This window comes from Cynocephalus volans, chromosome 14, assembly GCF_027409185.1.
Source record: "Cynocephalus volans isolate mCynVol1 chromosome 14, mCynVol1.pri, whole genome shotgun sequence".
NCBI lineage: Eukaryota > Metazoa > Chordata > Mammalia > Dermoptera > Cynocephalidae > Cynocephalus > Cynocephalus volans.
The window spans coordinates 65,275,188-65,298,544 of record NC_084473.1 but is presented as its reverse complement, the minus strand read 5'-3'; the positions used below and the strand labels follow the sequence as shown (position 1 = coordinate 65,298,544).

Genomic DNA, 23,357 nt, shown 5'->3' with positions numbered 1-23,357 from the left:
AATAATCAAAATACTCATTGAATCTTTTCACATAAACCCAAGACTAAAATACGTTAGAATTTCCTGCCATTAACAATTCATATTACTTCCCCAGGAAACAACAAAAACCTGAAACTCATATTAATCAGACTCCATTACAATCAGGTTCCTGAGATACAGACTGCTTACCACTGTAAGACACTTAACTCTAGTCAATCAATCACTTGGGTCAACTAGAAACACTGAGTCCTTCACAAATGCTTAAGAGATAGATGCCACCATGTCTTGGACCTGTTCTCATCTGGCTTTTCAAACTTTAGCACTATGTTGTAGAAGGGACTCAGGTTTTGGGATCAGAAGAGATGAGACTGAATTCAAACCACACCATTTATTGGTTGTGTGACTTGCAAGTCCTTTCAACCAAGTCTCTTTCCTCATCTGAAATGCAGGGATAACATGGCTACTTCACATAGGGTTGTTCCAAGGGTTAGATGAAGTAATGTAAATAAACACCTGTAAGCTATTAAGCATTTTACAGATATCAGCTATTTTGATAGACATAAACATTAATTTCACTTTCAGATATCCGACAATGGCTAGAAATCCTATATGCCAGTAAAATTAATTACCAATTAATACTAAATGGCTGAATTCTTCCTTCAATAACAAATATAACTCTAGTTTAATGTTTCCCCAGTCACATTTCACACATTTATAAAATATTTTCTAACATTTGGCTATGCATATTTCATTTTCAAAAATCAGTTATTTCATAACAAGGCAAAATGTCTTTTTCATATATCCTTGGGTCAAGGCTAAGTGGCAACTCTGTACAGCTCTTTGGGGGCATATGATCATTTAAAATAGCTGTCAGGGCCACATTCCACCCAGATCCTTTTCCTAACAATGAATGAAATGACTTAATCAGAGTTCATTCATAAAAGATTTACATCAGCCTTTTTCAAAAATGGCATTTTCTGTGACTCAGCAGGTCTCAAAATCCTTTCTGGGTTTTTTTGTTTTTGTTTTTTTTTCATTGTTAATTGTTAACAGTAATCTCTCAGTTCTAAACATAGAGCTATATACCCATAACTACATCAGGTTTTGGACTGTTATATTTTAAAATACACATTTCCAAAAACATTATTCTGATTTTGTATTACAGGTGCAGGAATAATCAAAAAATTAGGTAACAGTACATTTAAATCCTATAAGAAACATAGTGTTTTATACATTTTTCCATTATGACAAACACATAAATCCTTGTAATTACAATGAACCAGTAGAAAATTTGTCCCTTTCTAATATTTCTTGATGATAATTCTACTAACAATGTTTGAATAGAAATGAATAAAACAGATCCTTTTGCCATCCACTTCATTCATACTGTCTTATCAATAAATATTCACTCAATACCTACTATGCAGCAAACACTATTCCAGGTTCACAATCAGTAGTGAACAGACAGTCTCTGCTTTCATGGGGTTTATATGCTGGTGGGTAAAACAGACAAATATATACATTTATTTATAATTTCACAAAGTGATTACTATAAAAGAAAATATAGCAAAGGATATAGAGAGTGACTGAGCACGGAGATGCGGAGTAGGTATTTAGGTAGAGACATCAGAGGAGGCATTTCTGAGGAAGTGAATCACATACGGATCTGAAGGAAGAGCACTCCAGGAAGAGGAAACAGCAAATGTCTTTACAATTGCTAAGGCCCTGAGGTGGAAACAAGCTAGGGTATTTGAGAAGACATACAAAGATTGGTATAGCTCAAGGGGGATGAGTAAGAAGGAAAATAGTAGTAAGGAGGTTTTGAGTAAGGAAACATGACATGACTTATTTTTAAAGAATTACTCTGGTTGCTACGTGGAGAATGAACTATAGTAGGGCAAGAGAGAAAACGGAGATTTCAGGAGGCTACTGTAGTACTCCAAGCAAGAGATAATGGTGGTTATGATTAAGGTGGTAGAGAGAGAGGATTAAGAAGTGGTAAGGGGTTCCTAACGATATTTTTTAAACATTTACTTGTAAATATTTGTGGGGTAAAGTGTATTGTTTCAATACAGGCAGACACTGTACAATGATTCACTTAGGGTAGAAAACAGTTTTATTAAGAAGGGATCAGGTTCCTAATATGTTTTAAAGGTTGAAATGGCAGAAACTGCTGATGGATTGAATGAATGATGTGAAGGAAAGAGAAGAATCAAAGGCATCTCTTGGTTGTGGGTCTGAACACTATGTGAATGACAGTCATTTACAGAGGTGGGGAACATTTGAGAAAGGGTTTTTTTCTTGATAAAAATCAAAAGTTCTATTTCAGATGTGCTAAGATTGAACTACCCATTATACAACCAGTGGAGGCATTTAAACATATGAGTCGGGAGCCACTAAATCGAACTAGCTCACCTAGGAGGTAAGAACAGAAGAGAAAAAGGAAGAGATGCAAGAACTGAGCCCTGTGGCTCTATAATATTTACCAGCAGGGAAGAAGAAGAGGAGACAGCAAAGAAGGCTAAGAGTAGCCAAAATACAACTGAGCTGACTTTATGAATATAAACATATTGCCAGCAGCTCTAGGTTTCTCCACAATCGAGTGGAGATCCCCAGAGCACAAGCAATCCAATTTCTATATTTTCAATGTTTTCATAAGGAACTAAAACCCAGGAAAAACAAATGACTTACAAAAAGTTATGGTACAGAATTGGCATAACCATAACTAGAACCTAAGTCTGCTAACTTTAAAACACATTATCTCTCTATCATAAAGAACTACCTAAAACTTAACTATACAATGACTTCAAGAACAGAACAGCAATTTTTGTTTTTGTTTACTTCCAAAGATTTGGTAACAATACAGATGCTCCTTGATTCAGGATGGATTACATCCCAATAAACCTATCTTAAGGTTGAAAATATCATATATAGAAAATGAATTTAATACACCTAACCTACCAAACATCATGGCTTAACATAGCATGGCTTAACGTAGCCTACCTTATACATGATCAGATCTAATTTAGCCTACACTTGGGTAAAATCATCTAACACAAAGCCTATTTTATAATAAAGTATTGAGTATCTCATGTATTGAATACTGTACTGAAAGTGAAAAACAGAATGGTTGTATGAGTTCTTGAAGTACGGTGTCTACTGAATGAGTAAGCTTTCACACCATGGTAAGGTTGAAAAATCCTAAGTTGAACCAGTCTAAGTCAGGGACCGTCTGTCTCAAGATTTTAAATGAATCTAAAGAACTGTTTTACATCAGCTTCCGATTAGTGACTAGTACATGTTAGATGCTCAATATTCACTCAATGAATAAATGGTCATACTATATTTTTGTTTTATCAAAACAAAATAATTTATTCTGCACTTTTGAAATTCAACACTTAGTTTAAAACCTGAAGCAAAAACACAAATTCCATATTATCAAATATCTAGGGCTCATAATTTAGGGGAAGGAGAGTGTACAAATTTGGTCTTTATTAAATAACAAAAGAGTAAACGAGCATAAAATAATAGAAAGTACTCACTTTGGTAACTGAAAATCTTTACAATTTACGGTGTATGCCAAAAGTACTCTGAAAATTCTTATATATGTGTAATTAACACTAAATATAACAAAGAAAAAATAAATTCATTACTATGAAAATAAATGCACACTCAAATAAATGAAAAGAAAAGCAAGACCATAGAAGACATTCCAGTATACCTTGTCAAGGCTACATGAATATAACTTATGTTATCACTGCAATTTCTAAATGAAGTTTTAAAAAAATTACAGCAAAGCTTTATGTAAAACTGTGAACCAAGTAATTAGTACTTAGTCTAAGATATTTTCTTCCGAGATCCTATTCTTACAAAGAACTGTTGCACGGTAAATGACAATAGGTTATGTCCTCTGTATGCAGAACCTATAAAAATGGATTAAACTTCGATTATTCTTAACCAAAAATAATGTGACTGATAGCCTCACATGACTGATTCTGGAACCCTCAACTACTTAACAACTAGTTGCCTTATGAAGACATTTATTTTTGCCTCAAATAATATGATCTGGATTTACACTATACACAAATGTTCTTATTTTTTATTAAATGGCTTCCAAAAATCATTATCTTATAGTTGGAAGTGTATGTCTGCATATATGATCAATAACTTGGAACAGTTTTCAAAAATAAAGGAAGAAATAGCAAAAATTTTATATCATAGTTATAAACCTATATTAATAAATAACACAAAATAATGAATTTACTATCAAATATATGTTTTGAAAAAATAAATTATGTTTGTGGCAAAACATTGTGTTCTTTCACATTATACAGGCCATGGTGCAGATTTAATATTACACTAGGAGCACTTACCGGTGATAAATTATACACCTCCTTATGTCATCCCTCCAGAAGACATTATAATTAAAAAAAAAAAAAAAAGTAGGGCACTAGCTCTTGAAAAGCATCAAGGCACTAACATTTTCATCTGTAAATACATGCCTGCCTAAGGTTTTATAAATCCAAGGCAATGTACATGAATTTGACTTTAAATTCTTACACTAAGTTGGGTGAAAATGGAGTCCATTCATTTCAGTGTATATATATTCTAAGTTTAGAGCTTAATTTAACGAGTAAAAAAGAGGAATAATGCACACTGCATACAATCCTATTACTTACCAAAGCAAGTAAATGAGTCAGAGGCAGGGACAGCGATCACTGGGTTATGCTAGATATTAAGTATCTAATGTTCTAATACAGACAAGTGCCTTAAACTAATCAAATCCATTAAGTTGAGTGACTCCTCTGACAAACGCAGTGTACGGCACAAAAAGAATAAATTAGCTAAATGGGTAAGATAATTAAAATGACAATACCAATATGTTCTTTCAACTTACAACTTTTTCAAGTTGAATTTAATTTTGTTAGATTAAAAAAGTATAACAAACCAGAGAAAATAACAATGCCTATAGTCTTCAAAAAAAATTAAAATTTAATAATTAGGCATCCTTTTGTAAACACTGACCTTCTATATTAGATGAGCTGTGGAAATCTTTATTTTTACTACAGTATGCAATTACATATGTGATGAATACCTATTTTTCCATGTTTTAAACATGGGGCAGAATTTGTGAAAATGAAATATACCCATATGTGTACAGTTTTGTGTTTACATATTTGTTCTACAGTGATAAAACGTTGATCCTATGAATACTTGGAAATGTAATACAATAACACATCAATTTGCTGACATGCTGACATGCAGTACAAGTTTAGGTAGCTGACATGTAGTACAAGATTAAGATCATTTAAAATGGTATACACATCTGAGATCTCCAAGATATATCAAAAAGAGAAACTGACTTGCACTCATTCAAGAGATTAAAAGATTGGGAAGCAAAAAAAGAAAAAAAAAATCAACCTAGCATTTCACTTGAGAGAATAATTTTTTTTTTCTTCAGAACTATTCTCACTATTTTGCAAAGGCAAATTTTTAAGGATAAAAAAGCAAAACCACATTGTAGCTCAAAAATTTCATCTCCCTTCCATATGTGTCATCTATCACAGCAAACAGGCTTATTATAACTCTACTTTTGGAATATATATATTTCCACTTTTCTAAATATAATTATTGGTTTCTGATCTTGGTGGCTTATTTTATGATCTGTGAAACTTCAATATATTTCTTCTGTGGCTACAGGAAAAATCTAGCATGCATAAACATGAAAACTCGCTTTTAGGCAAATTAAATTATAACATTTTATCGTTTTGATACACTAGGCTTCCTTTCTAGCACTAAACAGTGTATGACTTTTAAAAATAATACATTGTCATGAATAAAGATTATTAAAGTGTAAATTGATCATAACATTGGTTTAGTTTCAACAATGATACAGAATAAATCTATTAAGTATACTTTATAACAATGATAATGTGACAAGAGAGTGCATATAAATATATATCATGCTTACTATTATCTTGTTGACCTGGAAAATTCGTGATTTCTTCAAAGTACCTTAAGGATTTGTCTTTCATCCTTATTTTTTTTGATTGACACATTGTAATTGTACATATTTATGGAGTTCAATTTGATGTTTCAATATATATGTTGTGTAATGAACAAATCAAGGCACTTAACATATCCATCACCTCATCCATTTATCATTTTTGTGGTTGAGAACATTCCAAATCCTCTCTTCTAGCTATTTTGTAATATATAATACCTTACCATCTTCATCCTCTCTTCAACAGAATACCAGAACTTTTTCCTCCTATCTAATTGTAACTTTGTACCTGTTGACCAACCTTCTCCTTTCCCCAGTCTCTGGTAACTACTGTTCTACTCTATGCTTCTATGATAGCATTCGTTTCTCTCTTTCTCCCTTTTTCCTTCCTGCCTTCCTTTCTTCCCTCCTTCCGTCCCTCCCTCCTTCTCACTCTCTCCACCTCTCTCTCTCTACCACATAAGAGTGGGATCACACAGAATTTGTTGGGATTTCTTTTTAATTTTTAATTTTATTTATTTTAATTTTATTTTGTCAATATACAATGTGGGTGATTATTGTTGCCCATTCCCGAAACCCCCCTCCCTCCTCCCTCTCCCCCCTCCCAACCAACAATGTCCTTTCTGTTTGCTTGTCGTTATCAACTTCAAGGAATTGTAGTTGTTATGTCTTCTTCCCCCCTCCCCCTCGGTGTTTGTGTGTGTGTGTGTGTGTGTGAATTTATTTATTTATTTTTAGCTCCCACCAATAAGTGAGAACGTGGTATTTCTCTTTCTGTGCCTGACTTGTTTCACTTAATATAATTCTCTCAAGGTCCATCCATGTCGATGCAAATGGCAGTATTTCATTCATTTTTATAGCTGAGTAGAATTCCATTGTGTAGATATACCACATTTTCTATATCCACTCATCCGATGATGGACATTTGGGCTGGTTCCAACTCTTGGCTATTGTAAAGAGTGCTGCGATGAACATTGGGGAACAGGTATACCTTCGACTTGATGATTTCCATTCCTCTGGGTATATTCCCAGCAGTAGGATAGCTGGGTCATATAGCAGATCTATCTGCAATTGTTTGAGGAACCTCCATACCATTTTCCATAGAGGCTGCACCATTTTGCAGTCCCACCAACAGTGTATGAGAGTTCCTTTTTCTCCGCAACCTCGCCAGCATTTATCGTTCAGAGTCTTTTGGATTTTAGCCATCCTAACTGGGGTGAGATGGTATCTCAGTGTAGTTTTGATTTGCATTTCCCGGATGCTGAGTGATGTTGAGCATTTTTTCATATGTCTGTTGGCCATTTGTATATCTTCCTTAGAGAAATGCCTACTAAGCTCTTTTGCCCATTTTTTAATTGGGTTGCTTGTTTTTTTCTTGTAAAGTTGTTTGAGTTCCTTGTATATTCTGGATATTAATCCTTTGTCAGATGTGTATTTTGCAAATATTTTCTCCCACTCTGTTGGTTGTCTTTTAACTCTGTTAATTGTTTCTTTTGCTGTGCAGAAGCTCTTTGGTTTGATATAATCCCATTTATTTATTTTTCCTTTGGTTGCCCATCCGTGCTTTTGGGGTCATATTCATGAAGTCTGTGTACAGTCCTACTTCCTGAAGTGTCTCTCCTATGTTTTCTATAAGAAGTTTTATTGTTTCAGGGTGTATATTTAATTCTTTAATCCATTTTGAGTTGACGTTAGTATATGGTGAAAGGTATGAGTCTAGTTTCATACTCCTGCATATGGATATCCAGTTATCCCAGCACCATTTGCTGAAGAGGCAATCTCTTTCCCAGTGTACAGACTTGGTGCCTTTGTCAAAGATCAGATGGCTGTAGGTGTGTGGGTTGATTTCGGGATTCTCTATTCTATTCCATTGATCAGTGTATCTGTTTTTATGCCAGTACCATACTGTTTCGGTTATTATAGCTTTGTAGTATAAAGTCAGGTAGTGTTATGCCTCCAGCTTTCTTTTTTTTGCTCAGCGTTGCTTTGGCTATGCGTGGTCTTTTGTTATTCCATATAAATGTCGGGATAGTTCTTTCCATTTCTGAGAAAAATGTCATTGGAATTTTGATGGGGATTGCATTAAATTTGTATAACACTTTGGGTAGTATGGACATTTATGCCAAGTCCAATTGGTCTAGAGTATTGTTTAGATCTTGTGTTTCTCTGCTGATTCTTTGCCTAGATGATCTGTCCAATATTGACAGTGGGGTGTTCAGGTCCCCTGCTCTTATAGTATTAGTGTCTATTTCCTTCTTTAGGTCTAATAGAGTTTGTTTTATAAATCTGGCTGCTCCAACATTGGGTGCATACATATTTATGATTGTTATGTCTTCTTGATGGATCAGTCCTTTTATCATTATGTAGTGTCCCTCATTGTCTCTTTTTATGGTTTTTAGTTTAAAGTCTACTTTGTCAGATATAAGAATAGCTACTCCAGCTCGTTTTTCTTTTCTGTTTGCAAGGTAAATCTTTTTCCATCCTTTCACTCTTAGTCTATGTGAGTCTTTATGTGTGAGGTGGGTCTCTTGTAGGCAGCATATAGTTGGGTCCTCCTTTTTAATCCAGTCAGCCAGTCTGTGTCTTTTGATTGGGGAATTTAAGCCTTTTACATTAAGAGTTGTTATTGAAAAGTGTTGATTTATTCCTAGCATTTTATTTACTGTTGTTTGGTTGTCTTAGGTGTCTTTTGTTCCTTGCTTTCTGATTTACTGTTTGTTTTCTGTGTTTGTTGGTTCCTTAGGTTATAGAGAGCATTTTTGTTTGTTTCGTCTTCATGAATGCCATTTTTATTATACTAGTGGGTTTTGATTTTTCTTGGGTTTTTATGGCAGTGGTAGTTATTTTTCAGGAACCAAACCCAGTACTCCCTTGAGGATTTCTTGTAAGGGTGGTCGTGTGGTAGTGAACTCCCGCAGTTTTTGTTGGTCTGAGAAATATACTATTTGCCCTTCATTTCAGAAGGATAGCCTTGCAGGGTAGAGTATTCTTGGCTGACAATCTCTGTCTTTTAGTATTTTGAATATATCATCCCATTCCTTTCTGGCTTTTAGGGTTTGTGATGAAAAGTCTGATATTAGTCTGATTGGGGCTCCCCTATAGGTGATTTGACGCTTCTCTCTTGCAGCTTTTAAGATTCTCTCTTTGTCTTTGAGTTTTGCCAATTTGACTATAACATGTCTTGGAGAAGACCTATTTTGGTTGAACACATTTGGAGATCGTTGAGCTTCATGGATCTGAAGATCTGTGATTTTTCCTATACCTGGGAAGTTTTCTGCCACTATTTTGTTGAATATATTTTCAATGCAATCTCCGTTTTCCTCCCCTTCTGGAATACCCATGACTCGGATATTTGAGAGCTTAAGGTTGTCTGATATCTCTCTCAGATTTTCTTCAATGTCTTTGATTCTTTTTTCTTTTTTTTTTGTCTGCTTGTGTTATTTCAAACAGCCCATCTTCAAGTCAGAGGTTCTCTCTTCAACTTCCACAGGCCTGCTGGTTAAACTCTCTGTTGTTTTTTATTTCACTGAATAAGTTCTTCCGTTCGGCAAGTTCTGGTACATCTTTTTTTCAGGGCATTGATTTCCTTGTACATTTCCTCTTTCAGGTCCTGTATACTTTTCCTCAGTTCATCATGATGTCTAGCTGAGTTTTCTTTTATCTCATTCAGTTTCCTTAGAATTATCACTTGAAATTCTTTGTCAGTCATTTCAAGGGCTTCTTGTTCTATAAGAACTAGAGCTTGAGGTTTATTATCTTTTGGTGGTGTACTTTCTTGATTTTTCGTATTTCTGGTATCTTTTCTTTGATGTTTATTCATTGTGGCAGGGGGTTTCACAGTCCACAGATGAGATGAAATAAGCAGAGTATCTTCTGTTCCACTGGGCAGTCTGATGAACACAGCAGTCAGACCGGCTCTCTTAGGGCGAGTTGGTGGGAGCAGCTGGCTGGTAAATGTCCTTCAGTCAGGTCAGGTCTCGAGGAGGAGTTGGGTGGGAGGGTGTGCAAATGCAGCCCTTGGGGTCCTGGGGCTTTGGCTTGAGGAAATATTGTTGGGGTGCCTGGGTCTGGAGGGCTCTGATGTTCGGGTGAGGAGGGGCTGCCGCTGCCACTGCCACCGCCACTCCGGTGCCGGGCCCAGTTCCTGCTGCAGCCGCTGATCCCTTCATGGCAATATTCTCATGGGCCGGCGGTGGGGGGTCTTTGTCCCCCTCATCAGGGGAAGTGGCACCCTTCTCGGGAGCGGGGCTCAGGCGATGCCGGCGGATTTTCTTCACTCAACCAGCAGAGTATCCAACATGGCGCTGCAGCCGCCTTCCTTGTTTATATGATAGAGCTTATACTCTGGCCCTGGAAGTTTTAGATAGCCAGTGTCTGTAGTTTTTGTTGGGATTTTTTAACTCCAAAACATTATTTTGTCATCTGACTAAAAAAGACAACCATCATTAATACTATAGAAAGCCATGACTAACAGTGATGGAGTCAGGCAAGACCACGGAGATATTCTGAACTGAAGGACAAGGAAGACATGGTTTTGATCTCACTAGCTTTGGGGTTTTAGTCAACTCACTTAATCTTTTTTAGTTTCAATTTCCTTATTTTTAAAACAGTAGGCACAGCAAGTAATCATATCTAACATTCGCCAAAAATCTCTCTGAACTGTAAGAAAAATTAACAAGGGAAAAATAGTCTTAAGTTTTTATCTGCAACCAGAATCAATCAGGGCACAAAGCAGCTCAATAGTTGAAAACAATGTATATATACTTCTATATACATATACAAGGGTACTTCAAAAAAGTTCATGGAAAAATAGAATTAAAAGATAATATAAATCTTTCCATGAACTTTTTGAAGTACTCTCATATTTAGATATAGATATAGAAGTTTTTATTAGCACGTGTAGGCTACTGGCCTTGGAATAATTTCTCTTTACTCCCTGCTTTGATCTATTTTAAAGAGATTAATGACACAGAGACAGCAATTTTTGACATCATTATTCTTTGCAAGGCTTTGCGTTTGATTTTTATTCTTCTTAAGAACAGGCATATTTGGATGGAGCCAGAAGAAGCTGAACCCAGTCGCAACTAGGCAAGCTGCCATCACTGCCCAGCAGCCCAACTGGGATCCTGAGGTATGGAGCCAGGGGAAGCCAAACCCAGCCATGATTAGGCAAGCTGCTGCCACTACTCCAGGGCCCAGCCAGAATCCTGAGGCATGGAGCCAGGAAAAGCCAAACCCAGCCACAACTAAGCATGCTGCCACTACTGCCCTGGGACCTAGCCAGGTCCTGAGGCATGGAGCCGTAGGAAGTCATACTCAGCCACAACCAGGTAAAGAGCACATCAAAAACACCATTTCCAGGTGGGTAGTCCACCATATCCACTGCAATTGCTATGGTTACCGCAAAAGTGTCTAGTCTCTATAGCAGCAGTCACAGCCACCATGCAGATGGAATGCCAGATTCTCAACTGCATTGGCAGGAGAGGCACCGGAGACCAAAAAAAAAAAAAGAGGTCCTCTCTCTCCGCAAAGCACACTCCAGAGTAACAGAAGAAGCATCTGCTTTATGATAATAGGGAAGGACTTGATCACACCTGTCTTAGTATTGGACAGGTCATCTAGGCAACAAATAAACAGAGGAACAGTTAATCTACCATATGGAGAGAATAAATCTATGGTTATTAGAGGGGGAGGGGGAAGGGGAGAGATTGAATAAGGGGCTTAAAGAATGAGTATGATTTGTAATAGTGAATATGCTAAGAAAAAAGAAAGGAAAAAAAGAAGACTTGATGTTCAGCCTTAGGATATTGAAGATTGTAAAAGAAGCCAGCACTACAGTTTTTTTGTGTGATTTGTTCTTGTGAAGCTATGTGCTGTAGAGGTGAAATCTGGGTCTCTCATAAATAAAAAGGTAACTTAAAAAAAAATCAACAGAGCAATAAAAAAAATGCACTAAGAAATATTTATGTAACACAGTTAAAGGCAGTAAAGTAAGAGGGGAACAAAAAAAGACAGGAGACAAATAAGAAACAGTAACAAGATAGAAGATGTAGAAACAACCATATGGGGGCTGGCCAGTTAGCTCAGCTGGTTAAGAGCACAGTGTTACAACACCAAGGTCAAGGGTACAGATCCCTGTACAGACCAGCTGCCAAAAACAAAAATTAGGAACAACCATATGAATAATTTTATGTGAGTAATTAATATAAATGGAAAAACATTTCAGTCAAAAGGTAGAGATTGTCAGACTGGATAAAAAGGTGAGACCCAACTATATGCTGTCTACAAGAGACACACCTTAGATTCAAAGACACAAATAGGTTGAGAGTAAAAAATTGGAATCCATGCAAACAGTAACTAATAAGAGAGCTGGAGTGGCTATATTGCTATCAGACAAAATTGACTTTAAGACAAGAAATATATAGCAATATAGGGAGACTACAGTTAACAACAAAGTACTCTGTATCTTTGAATAGCTAGTCAAGATGATGGTAAATGTTTCCAACATGAAGAGGTGACAAATGTTTGAGGTGATGGATGTACTAAGCACCCTGATGTGGTCATTCCACACAGTATGACTGTACCCAAATATAATACTTTACTCCATAATATGTTCAATTAACATGGATCAATTAAAAATAAAAAGAAGAAAAAAGAAATAGAGGTTAGTGGTTATCAGAGGCAGGGAAAGGGAGCGGGGAGAGGAGCTGGGGAAAGGTTGGTAGACTGGTGCAGTTACAAAGTTATAGTTAGATAAGAAGAATAAGTTCTAGTGCTCTAGGGTGACAGTAGCTGATAATATTGTACTGTATATTTCAAGATAGCCAGAAAAGAGGATTTTGAATATTATAACCACAAAGAAATGCCAAGTGTTTATGTGATAGATATGTTAGCTATTCCATCTGGATCATTATACAATATACGCATGTATTGTAACAACAAACTACCCCATAAACATGTACAATGAAAAAATAAAACTATTAAAAAAAAATAAAAGCATATTTGAATTTTCCTTCTGGGAAAGATGGAGGATATCATGGTAAACCACTACTCTTGTTTTAACAACTAGAAAAAACCTGATAAATTGTAAAAATTACTTGTATGACAGAAGTGAGAAAGCAACGAGAATTTTAGATTATCTAAAATCCCAGAGATGAAAAAGCCTTTCTTACAAGAACTGACAATTGCTGGCTATTTTCTTCCCTAAAGGCATTTGCCAATTCTTGGTGTGAGTTAAGGGTAAGATTGAACCAAGCAGAGGAACTCTATTTAAAGAAAGAGAAACTAGTAGAGCTTTTCGTGCTCTCACAGGGTTTCAAGACAGTTTAGAAACTAGAGAAGAACCAAACACAAAGATTTTTCCCAAGAAATATTTGCTATGTTCCTGGGAGACGTGAGAGGCTGCATGTCTGGGTCTGAAATTTCAAAAAGGTAGCAAGAAATCTCCCATTCATGTAGTGTTTCAAGACAAAGACCAACTAGAGGAGAAGGATCTGCACAAACTCATAACTAGTCTCCCATCAAGAAATGTGCCATAGCTGCCATTGCCACAATAGCTGCAGCCATCCATACTGCATTGACAGGGAGGGTCACAAGTGGAGCCACCAGAGAGAGGTGAGTGAGTACAGCTCCATGACTCTGTGGCCCAACACAGTGGGAATTACACTGCCACCGCAGTCCTACACCTGGGGTTGGGAACTACTTGCACAGCCCACACAACTGCCTTGACCCAGGGAGGGACATGTGTGGAAGTGTTGGTGAGGGCAGAAACCCAGTATAGCCAAATACAGTATGGATGAAAATTCTCAACCACCACCAACCTATCCTCCAGCCGGGAGAAACAAGGACCCAAAAGGAACCCCTGCCTAGAGGAAAAAGGAAAGAGAAATCCTGCACAGGATCACCCATTCTAACTGAGAAGCTTCAGTATACCCTAGCACACTTTTCAGAGTCATGAGACACTAGTCAGGGAGCCAACAGTCTGCTCAGGGTCACCCACCTCAGCCAAGGTGTGACAGGGCACCTAGGTGCTTCTCCCAAGAACTTGAGATCTCACTGATGTCCTTGAAAACCCAACACAGTGTCACTCACTTCAGCAAAGAACCACTAAGTGCCACAGTGCCTAGGCCAGGGAGGCACTCACATGCAACTGCCACATTGAATACAGGTGAAGTAACCACAAGAAGACCACACTACAGCACCTACCCCAAATCAAAACCAAAACACCCTACCCATGGTTAATATAAAACACACCTATAGGATGGAGTCTCTCCTCAAAAGCCACTCCACAGTAATGGAAGAAGCAACTGCTCTACCAGATGACCAGACATCAACTTAGGCATACTAAAAATACAAACAAAACAAAACAAAAAAACCCCCAAGAAAATATGATATCACCAAAGGAATACAATAATTCTCAAGTACCAGACCCAAAACAGCAGGAAACCCTTGAAATGACTGAAAAGGAATTCTGAGCAATAATCTGAAGGAAACAATGAGATACATGAAAACTCAGAAAACACAGTTAAATGAGACAAACCACCAGGAAATTTACAACGGGACAGATATCTTAAAAAAAAAAAAAAGTACCAGAACTCCTGGAACTGAAGGATGCTTTCAACAAAATAAAAAACACAACTGAAAATTTAACCAGCAAGCTAGAGCAAAAAAAAGAAAGAATTTCTAATCTTGAAGACTGTCTTTTCAAAATAACCCAGGGGGACAAAAAAAAAAAGAGCTAAATCTACGAGAGTTATCAGACAACCTTAAGCACACAAACATCTGAATCATGGGTGTTCTGGAAAGGGAGGAGAAAGGAAAAGGTATTAATAACCTACTCAATGAAATAATAGCAGAAAACTTCCCAGGTATTGGGAGAGAGATGGACTTTCAGATCCAAGAGGCTCAAAGATCCCCAAACAGATTTAATCCAATGGGGTCCTTTCTGAGACATATTATAGTCAAACTGGCAAAACTCAAAGATCAGTAATGTTAAAATCAGTAAAAGAAAAGTATCAAGTCACCTATAATGGAGTCTCCATCAGACTAAAAGCAGATTTCTCAGCAGAAACCATACAGGACAGAAGAGAATACAATGATATAGTCAAATACTAAAAGAAAATAACTGCCAGCCAAGAATATTATACCCAGCAAAGTTATCCTTTAAAAATGAAGGAGAAATAGTATATTTCCCAGACAAAGAAAAACTGTGGGAGGTTACCACCACATGACCAGCCCTACAAGAAATCTTCAAGGGAGTTCTGCATCTGGATATAACCGAGAAAGAGAAAGAAACTGTATCTTACCACCTCAGAAAAACAATGAACGCTGAAGACAAACAATAAAAGAGAAAGAAAGAAACAAAAGATATTTGGAACACCCAAACAAAAACCAATAAAATGTCAGAAGTAAGACAATACCTTTTAATAACAGCCCTAAATTTAAATGGATAGAATTAACCACTCAAAAGACATAGACTGGCTAACTGGATTTTACAAAAGAGACACAACTATATGCTGCCTAAAAGAAACTCACCTCATTTATAAAGACTCACACAGACTAATAGTGAATGGATGGACAGACAAAAGAAAAAAAGGATTAAAAGAACAAATCAGTGCAGAAGGGACATGTGGGGCATGGTCGAAGGTTCAAGATATGTTTAGTTGAAGTACAAGGACAGAAAAGAGAATGCAGCAGAAACAATATCTGATGATATAATAGCCAAGCAATCTCTTCAAACTAATGAAAGACATCAACTTGTAAAAAAGCTCAGTGAACCCCAAATAAGATGAATACAAAGGAAAACATAACTAGGTACATGTCAGTTAAACTGTTGAAAACTTAAAAGATAAAAATCTTAAAAATAGCCTAGGAAAAGGAACATTAATTTCAAAAGAGTAACAGCAGCCTCACTCACAGCCCAAAAAGTGGCTCAACAGCTCCACCCTTGGCAGACCCACTCCAGAACTGCTGAACTGCCAAGGCAAGCACAACTCTAAACCAGCCCCGAGAAATGGCACAATGAACTGGCTGCTGGCCAACCCACAGCCAGCTAGCTGAGCCAAAGTGTGTCCATGCCCCTGACTGAAACAGCCCAGCTGTCATGACCCTAGTAGACCCACCCGAGTGTTTGAGTCATTGCACACATACATGTTCAAGTGAGAAGCAGTTTGGCCAATGTGCCCCTAGCAGACCCACCCCCAGTCAGAGTGACCCTGCCACTGGCAAACTAGTTCCAGAATGCCTGACACACTACACACCCATACACCCAGCCTGAAAACCAATCCAGCAATGCTATCTCCAGTCAGGGAGTTCTTTTTGCTCAGGATTGCTCTGGCTATTCAGTCTTTCATTGTTCCATATAAACTTTTGTTTTTTCTATTATTGTGAAGTATGTCATTGGTAGTTTGACAGAGACTGCATTGAATCTGTAGATCACTTTGGGTAGTATGGTCATTTTGACAATATTGATTCTTCTAACCCATGAACATGGGATGTCTTTCCATTTTCTGTGAGTCTTTAATTTCTTTAATCTGTGTTGTTTTATATTTTTCATTGTAGAGGTCTTTCACCTCGGTTAAATTTCTTCGTAGGTATTTTTTGTTGTTGTTGCTATTGCAAATCTGATTGCTTTCTTTTCTGCTAGTTCATTGTTGGTATATAGACATGCTACTAATTTTTGTATGTTGATTTCATATCCTGGAACTATAATGAATTTATTTATCAGGTCTAGGAGTTTTTTGGTAGTCTTTAGGTTTCTCTGTATATAAAATCATGTCATCTTCAAAAAGGAATAATTTGACTTCCTCCTTTTCAGTTTGGATGCCCTTTATTTCTTTCTCTTGCCTAATTGCTATGGCTAGTGCTTCCAGTACTACTATGCTGAATAAAATTGGTGAGAGTGGGCATCCTTGTTTTGTTCCAGTTCTTAGAGGAAAAGCTAAAGAGAATCACAAAAGCCTGGTTCCATCTTAGGGACTTGGGCACCATGCTAGGCTTCACTGGGGAGACAAAGGTGAATTTCTGCAGATGGACAGCCAATTATTCCAGTAAAATTAGTTGGAAAAATTCACCTTTCTCAATGCCTGCAATGACCCTTCTCATAAGTATGTCACCTGTATATGTAAAGGTATGAACAGATCTGTTTCTGGGCTCTATTACATTCTGGTCTTGCTACTTTATCTTTTAGCCACACTATACTGCTTACATTACTATAAAGTATAACAAGTTCTGCTACCTGTTCTTCATTATTTAAGACTGTCGTGGCTATTTTTGATCCTTCGCAAATGCATATAAATATTTGAATCACATTATTCATTTCTATACAAAAACTACTATAATTTTGAATTAATTTTCATACAAACCAACTTGGGGAAAAATGGCATTTCAACAATGTAGAATCTTTCAATCATGAACATTTTTGTCTTTATGATTTCTTAGGTATATTTTAAGATATTTTCTTATCAAAATTTTATAGTTTTCTACATAGAGATTTTCACACCTTTTATTATATTTATTTCTAGGAATTTGATACTTTTTGATGTTCTTATAAATATCTTTAAAGAAATTATTTTCTAACTGGCTGGTGTTGAATATAGAAATACAATTGATTTTGTATATTGATTTTTGTATCCAACAACCTTGCCAAGTACTTATTAATATTTATGATTCATCAGTAGTCTATTCTGTTATTTCCTACATATACAATAAACCATCTGTGAACACAAAGTTTTATTTCTTCCTGTCCAATCCTTATCTATTTTCCTCTTTTTGTCTTACTACAAATGCCTTGAATCCCCAGTACAATGAACAGAAGTACTAATAACAGTCATTCTTGTCGCATTTCTAATTTCAGAAAGGAAATTTTTAAAGTTTTACTTCTAGATATGATATTTGCTATAAGTTTTTTTGTAGATATCCTTTATGATTTTAAGCAAATTCCCCAGGCTGGCCGGTTAGCTCAGTTGGTTAGATGACGGTGTTATAAATTAAGTTCTCTGCTTGGGGTACAGAGTTATATTTCAATACACATATAAAATGTGTGATGGTCAAATCTGGGTAATTAGCATATTCACCATTGTAAAATTTTATCATTGCTTTGTGATGAAAACATTCGATCTCCTCTCTTCTAGGCATTTGAGAACATACACTAAGTTACTGTTAATTATAGATGTCTAGCACTACTGTATAACACTAAAACTTATTTTTCCTATCTAGCTATAATTTTGTGCCCATTAACCAACCTCTCCCAATCCCCCATCCCTTCCTCCCCTTTTCAGACTCTAGTAATCACCATTCTACTCTCTACTTCTAAAAGTCCAAGTAATTTTATTTTTAGCTCCAACATATGAGTGAGAACATGTGTTACTTATCTTTCTGTGCCTAATTTCACTTAACATAATGTCTTCCAGGCTCACCCGTCATTGCAAATGACAGTATTTCATCCTTTTTCATGGCTGAGTAGAATTTCATTGTGTATATATATCACATTTTCTTTATCTATTCGTGTGTCAATGGACACCTAGGTTGATTCCATATCTTGGCTATTACAAATAGTGCTGCAATAAACATGGTGGTGCAGATATCTCTTCAGTATGCCAGTTGCCTTTCCTTTGGATAAATACCTAGCAGTGGGATTGCTGAATCACATGGTAGTTCTATTTGTCATTTTCATTTACTCCTATTTTGTAATGAATTTTTATTATAAATAAATACTGGTTTTGTCATTTCTTTTTTTCAATCATCTATTGGGATGACTATATGGCCTTTCTACTTACTCTGATGACATGGTAAATTACATTTTCTTTTTTAATATTAAACAAAATGTACATTCCTTAGATACACCCCATTTGGTCAAATAATATTTTCCTTTTTATGTATTGCTTGATTCACTTAGTTCTTTTTTCTTTGGGATACTTACAACTAAGTTCAAAAGTAAGCTTGTCCTGTAATTTTTCATTCTTGTATTATTCTTGCTGGGTTTTGGTATCAAGGTTATGCTGGCTTCATAAAATGTGTTGGGAAATACATCCTCTTTTACTTTCTCTGGAATAGTCTGTGTAAAAATTGAGTGTTTCTTCTTTAAATACTTGTTGGAATTTGCCATTAAAGCCAAAAGGATCTATAATTTCTTCAGTGAAAGGCTTTTAATTATGTATTGTTACAGAATTATTGCATTTTCTATTTTATCTTGTATCTATTTCTTAAAGTTGTACTTTTCTAGGAGTTTGTTCCTTTCTTCTAAATTTTCAAGTTTGATAGTAAAGTTTTCTTATTATTTGCAAGATGTACTGCTGGAATGGAACACTCACTTCTCAAATGATATGGTTTAAGTAAGCCTTTTGATTTTTCTTTCCAGTCTCAGAAGCTATATTGCCTTCTCACTGAAAACCTCAATCAGAAATATAAAAAATTCAAAGAAGCCACTAGGTCAGTAATCTGTTTTCAAAATTATCTAAGAAAGATGGTCATCTGGAATTATAGCTATCTAAGGCAGGAATCACTACTTCTTTCTTTGGTAGTTTTGTTCATTTCAAGTTCATTCATTCATCAAACAAGTTGCAAGATACAAGGAAAAAAGTCATTGTTGTTAAGATACTTGCTTCCTGGAGGGGGAGACTTCCGGTAAACAAACATAACTTCATAAGTTCTACTCTGTGCATGACACAGACGAGGACAAGGTGCTATGGAAGCAGACAGTAGGGGGGGTTTTACTCTTCTTTTAAGACTGAATTTTATGTGTTGGCAAGAATGGTAGAATAGTAAGAGTTTAGGAAGCAGAAGAAGGCAGAGATAAGATCTCAAATAGACTTACAGGTCACACCTAGGAGTCTGAATAGAGTGCATGTTGGGGTAGCACAACAGCATTTAAATGACCTGATTTGCATTTTAAAAAGTTAGAAATGAGAGCTGGACAGTTAGCTCACTTGGTTAGAGCATGGTGCTGATAACACCAAGTTCAAGGGTTCAGATCCCCTTACCCACTGGCTGCCAAAAAAAAAAAAAAATTAGAAATGAGGAAAAATTTCAGGCATTTATAAGATTACTAACTTCAACAAAATCTAGAATTGTCTGAAAAAAATCATAACCTGACCAATTAACCAAATGAAAACCTGTAATCTTCAGAAGTTTAAAAACTAAGAGTTAAAGGCTTGAGATGAGAAGCTGTCGGCATTTTCTCCTGGATAAATAATAGAGATTAGAGAGAAAGGGAGTACAGCCAAACATTTTGTTTTACATACCTGTAACAAGATGCTCCATAGGGACATTCAGGCCGGTCATCAGTCTCATCTTGATCCATGACTTGCACACCTCCATAATCACTATCACCAGGGTGGCTGAAGTGTTGAAAATGGACAGGATTCTTCCTGTGAGGGTGAAAAATATACTCTCAGAAAAAATAATTAACAGAGTATTCTAGTTTTTAGTGAATATAACAGGAAACCAAGCAACACACATCTGATTATTTCAGAAAATGAACCAGCAAGCTATGTTGCTGACATAAAGTTGATGACGTCTAGATAGTACAGGACTTTCATGGTAACATAAATTTCTGGTGTCAGTGTGATAGGTCATGAATACAAATGGACAATTTGTAAACATTTTTTTATATAGGAAACATGTATATAATAAGTATATAATATAAATATCATAAGCGTATATAACTTTTTTTTTTTTTTGGTCCTTTTCTTTTTGTGACCGGTAAGGGGATCGCAACCCTTGGCTAGGCGTCGCCCACACCGCACTCAGCCAGTGAGCCATCAGCCACCCCTATTTAGGATCCGAACCCGCGACAGAAGCACTGCTGCGCTCCCAGCGCCGCACTCTCCCGAGTGAGCCACGGGGTCGGCCCAGCATATATAACTTTTAAAGACACTTCCCACTCTTCTTTTTTAATCTTTCTGGGGATTATTAACACTATCAGTTTTTTCAAAGAAGCAACTTTTGGCTCTCTATTTTTCTATTTTATGCCTTTTTTTATTTTCATAACTTTCTTCTCTACCTTTATTATTTTCTTCTTTCTCTCTTTGGGTTTAATTTGCTGTTCCTTTTCTAATTCCATACATAAGGTGGAAGCTTAGATCACTATCAGTCTTTCTTCTTTTCTCACATATGCATTTAAAGCTATAAATTCTCCTCTAAGCCAGCTTTGGGTGCATTACACAAATTTTGATATGTCACATTTTCAGCATAATTTAGTTAACATATTTTCTAATGTCATTGTGGTTTCTTTTCATTCATGGGTTATTTAGAAGCAAACCGCATCATGTCCAAACATTTGGGGATTTCCTTGGTCTACTTTGACTATTGATTTTCAGCTTAATTACACAGTGCTCAGAAATAGTTTCATTTTTGCATGATTTCAATTCTTTAAAATTATTTGAGATTTCTTTTTAATGGCCTGAGGTAAGGTTTATTTTGAGAAATGTTCCAAAGACACTTTAAAAGAACACTTTTATCAGTTGTTCAGTACAGTGTACTAAATACCAGAATTAAGTCAAATTTATTTGTTTTTTTCCAAATCTTCTCTAGCCTTACTAGTTTTTTACCTAATTGGCCTATGACTTTATAGAAAGGATATATTAAAATCTCCTGTTATAATTGTAGAGTTACTTCTCTTTTTAATTCTTGCTTTGTATGTTTTCAGGCTGCACTGTTAGGTGCATACAAATTTAGAACTTTCATATCAATGACTGTTTTATCATAATGAATTGCCCTTCTTTATCTCTAGTAATGCTTCTTGCCTTAAATTCTACTTTGATAATAACATGAGCACCTAAGATCTTCTTTGGTTACAGTTTTTATTGTTTACTTTTCTCCATCTTTAAAATTTCAACCTTTATATGTCCTTATATTTAAGGTGTTAGTCTTATAAGCAGATTGAGGATTTTTTTTCTTTTCATTGTGACAATATTTATCTATTAACTGGGAGTATTTGATCTCTTTAAATATAATGTAACCATTGATACATCTGGGTTTAACTCTTACTATACTGATTTTTTTCCAATTATCCAACATGTTCTGTTTCTTTTTCTTCCTTCCTTGCCTTTTTTAAAAATCATATTTTAAAAGTTATCCCATTTACATTAGCTTGTTAATTATATAATTACTCTTTTGATGGTTACCCAGGGATTAGAAAATGCTTCTTTAACTTATTAGAATTGGATGCAAAGTAGTACTCTTACAGTTTCCCAGATATTCAAGGCTTTAAACACTTTTACTTGCTTTAATCAGCAATTACTTTTGGGCCATTTTCATATATTTTAATTTCATATATATTTTGTGCACCATAAAAACTATTATTGCTTTATATAGTCAATATTCATTTATATTTATACTCATATCTTCTCTCCTGGACCTCTGTGCTTCCAGACCCTCCTGCTTGGCAAATGCTGAACTCCTTTTTTCTTGTCCAACCAACATGAGACTGCTCAAAATTCTGCTTGACCTCTTAGCCCTCAGCCTGAAACACTAAATATTTGGCAAAAGTTACAAGGGGAAATGAAGCCTAAAAGTATTGCTACATTTGATGTTTTCAAATGTTAGTGTTCAGCTTTCCTAGTTGTTCTCAGTGGGAAGATTGGTCTTCAACAAGATATTTTACCTTTACTAGAGAAAAAAACTCTGTTATATACTATTAATTCTTAAATAATTTATATAACCTTATATAGATAAGAGCTACAAGTTATGACTAAGGTATACATTCATATATGCTAATAAGAGATAATTCAAGTTATGCCTTTTAAGAAATAGTTTACTAATGGAACAGTTGCTATAAATCAGAAAATCTATATGATCCCAAAAGAGAAAAATCTGCAAAAAGACTTTTTTGTGAGTAATAGTTCTCACAAAGTTAAATGCTATTTTTTTGTTATTTTGTTTAACAAAGGATTGAAATGAGATGCAACTGCTTTAGAAATGTTGAATATAAAGTGCCTGTGGATGTTAAGTGGTAAATATCTGGAACTAAAATTGAATTCAAGAGTCAATAGCATGACTCAAGGGATTGAAGAAGACTATCCTTGAGGAATAATATTCTACTAAGACAGAACATATAAATATATAATTAGAAGTCAAATATTAGGTAATAAATATTAAGTCTAATATCAAATACCAGAAACAGTATGAAGTTAAATAAAAAGTTGCATAGAATAGGGGATGAGCAATTTAAAGGAGAATAGGCATCTCAGAATAGGACTCAGAAAGGAGTTGAACGTGACTAAAGTTCTTAAGCAAGGCAGGAACAAGACAAAGAGAACAATAAGTTCAAAGGGCATAAAAGAACATAGCTGACCCACAGAATTACAGGAGTTCAGTGCTTTCTGGACTGTGCTAAGAAACCTGTACTTTAGCCACTGACAGATTCTGTACAGGA

The 23,357-nt window shown here is 35.7% G+C and overlaps 1 protein-coding gene across 2 annotated transcripts in view; it reads right to left on the bottom strand.

Annotated features, from left to right (window-relative positions):
* APLF (aprataxin and PNKP like factor) overlaps positions 1-23,357 on the bottom strand; it is a 69,447-nt gene that overhangs the window by 10,274 nt on the left and 35,816 nt on the right. For both annotated transcript variants that reach the window (XM_063078856.1, XM_063078857.1), the window contains one exon: positions 20,224-20,349. In XM_063078856.1, the coding sequence (XP_062934926.1) occupies positions 20,224-20,349 (126 nt within the window). The remainder of the gene's footprint in view (positions 1-20,223; positions 20,350-23,357) is intronic.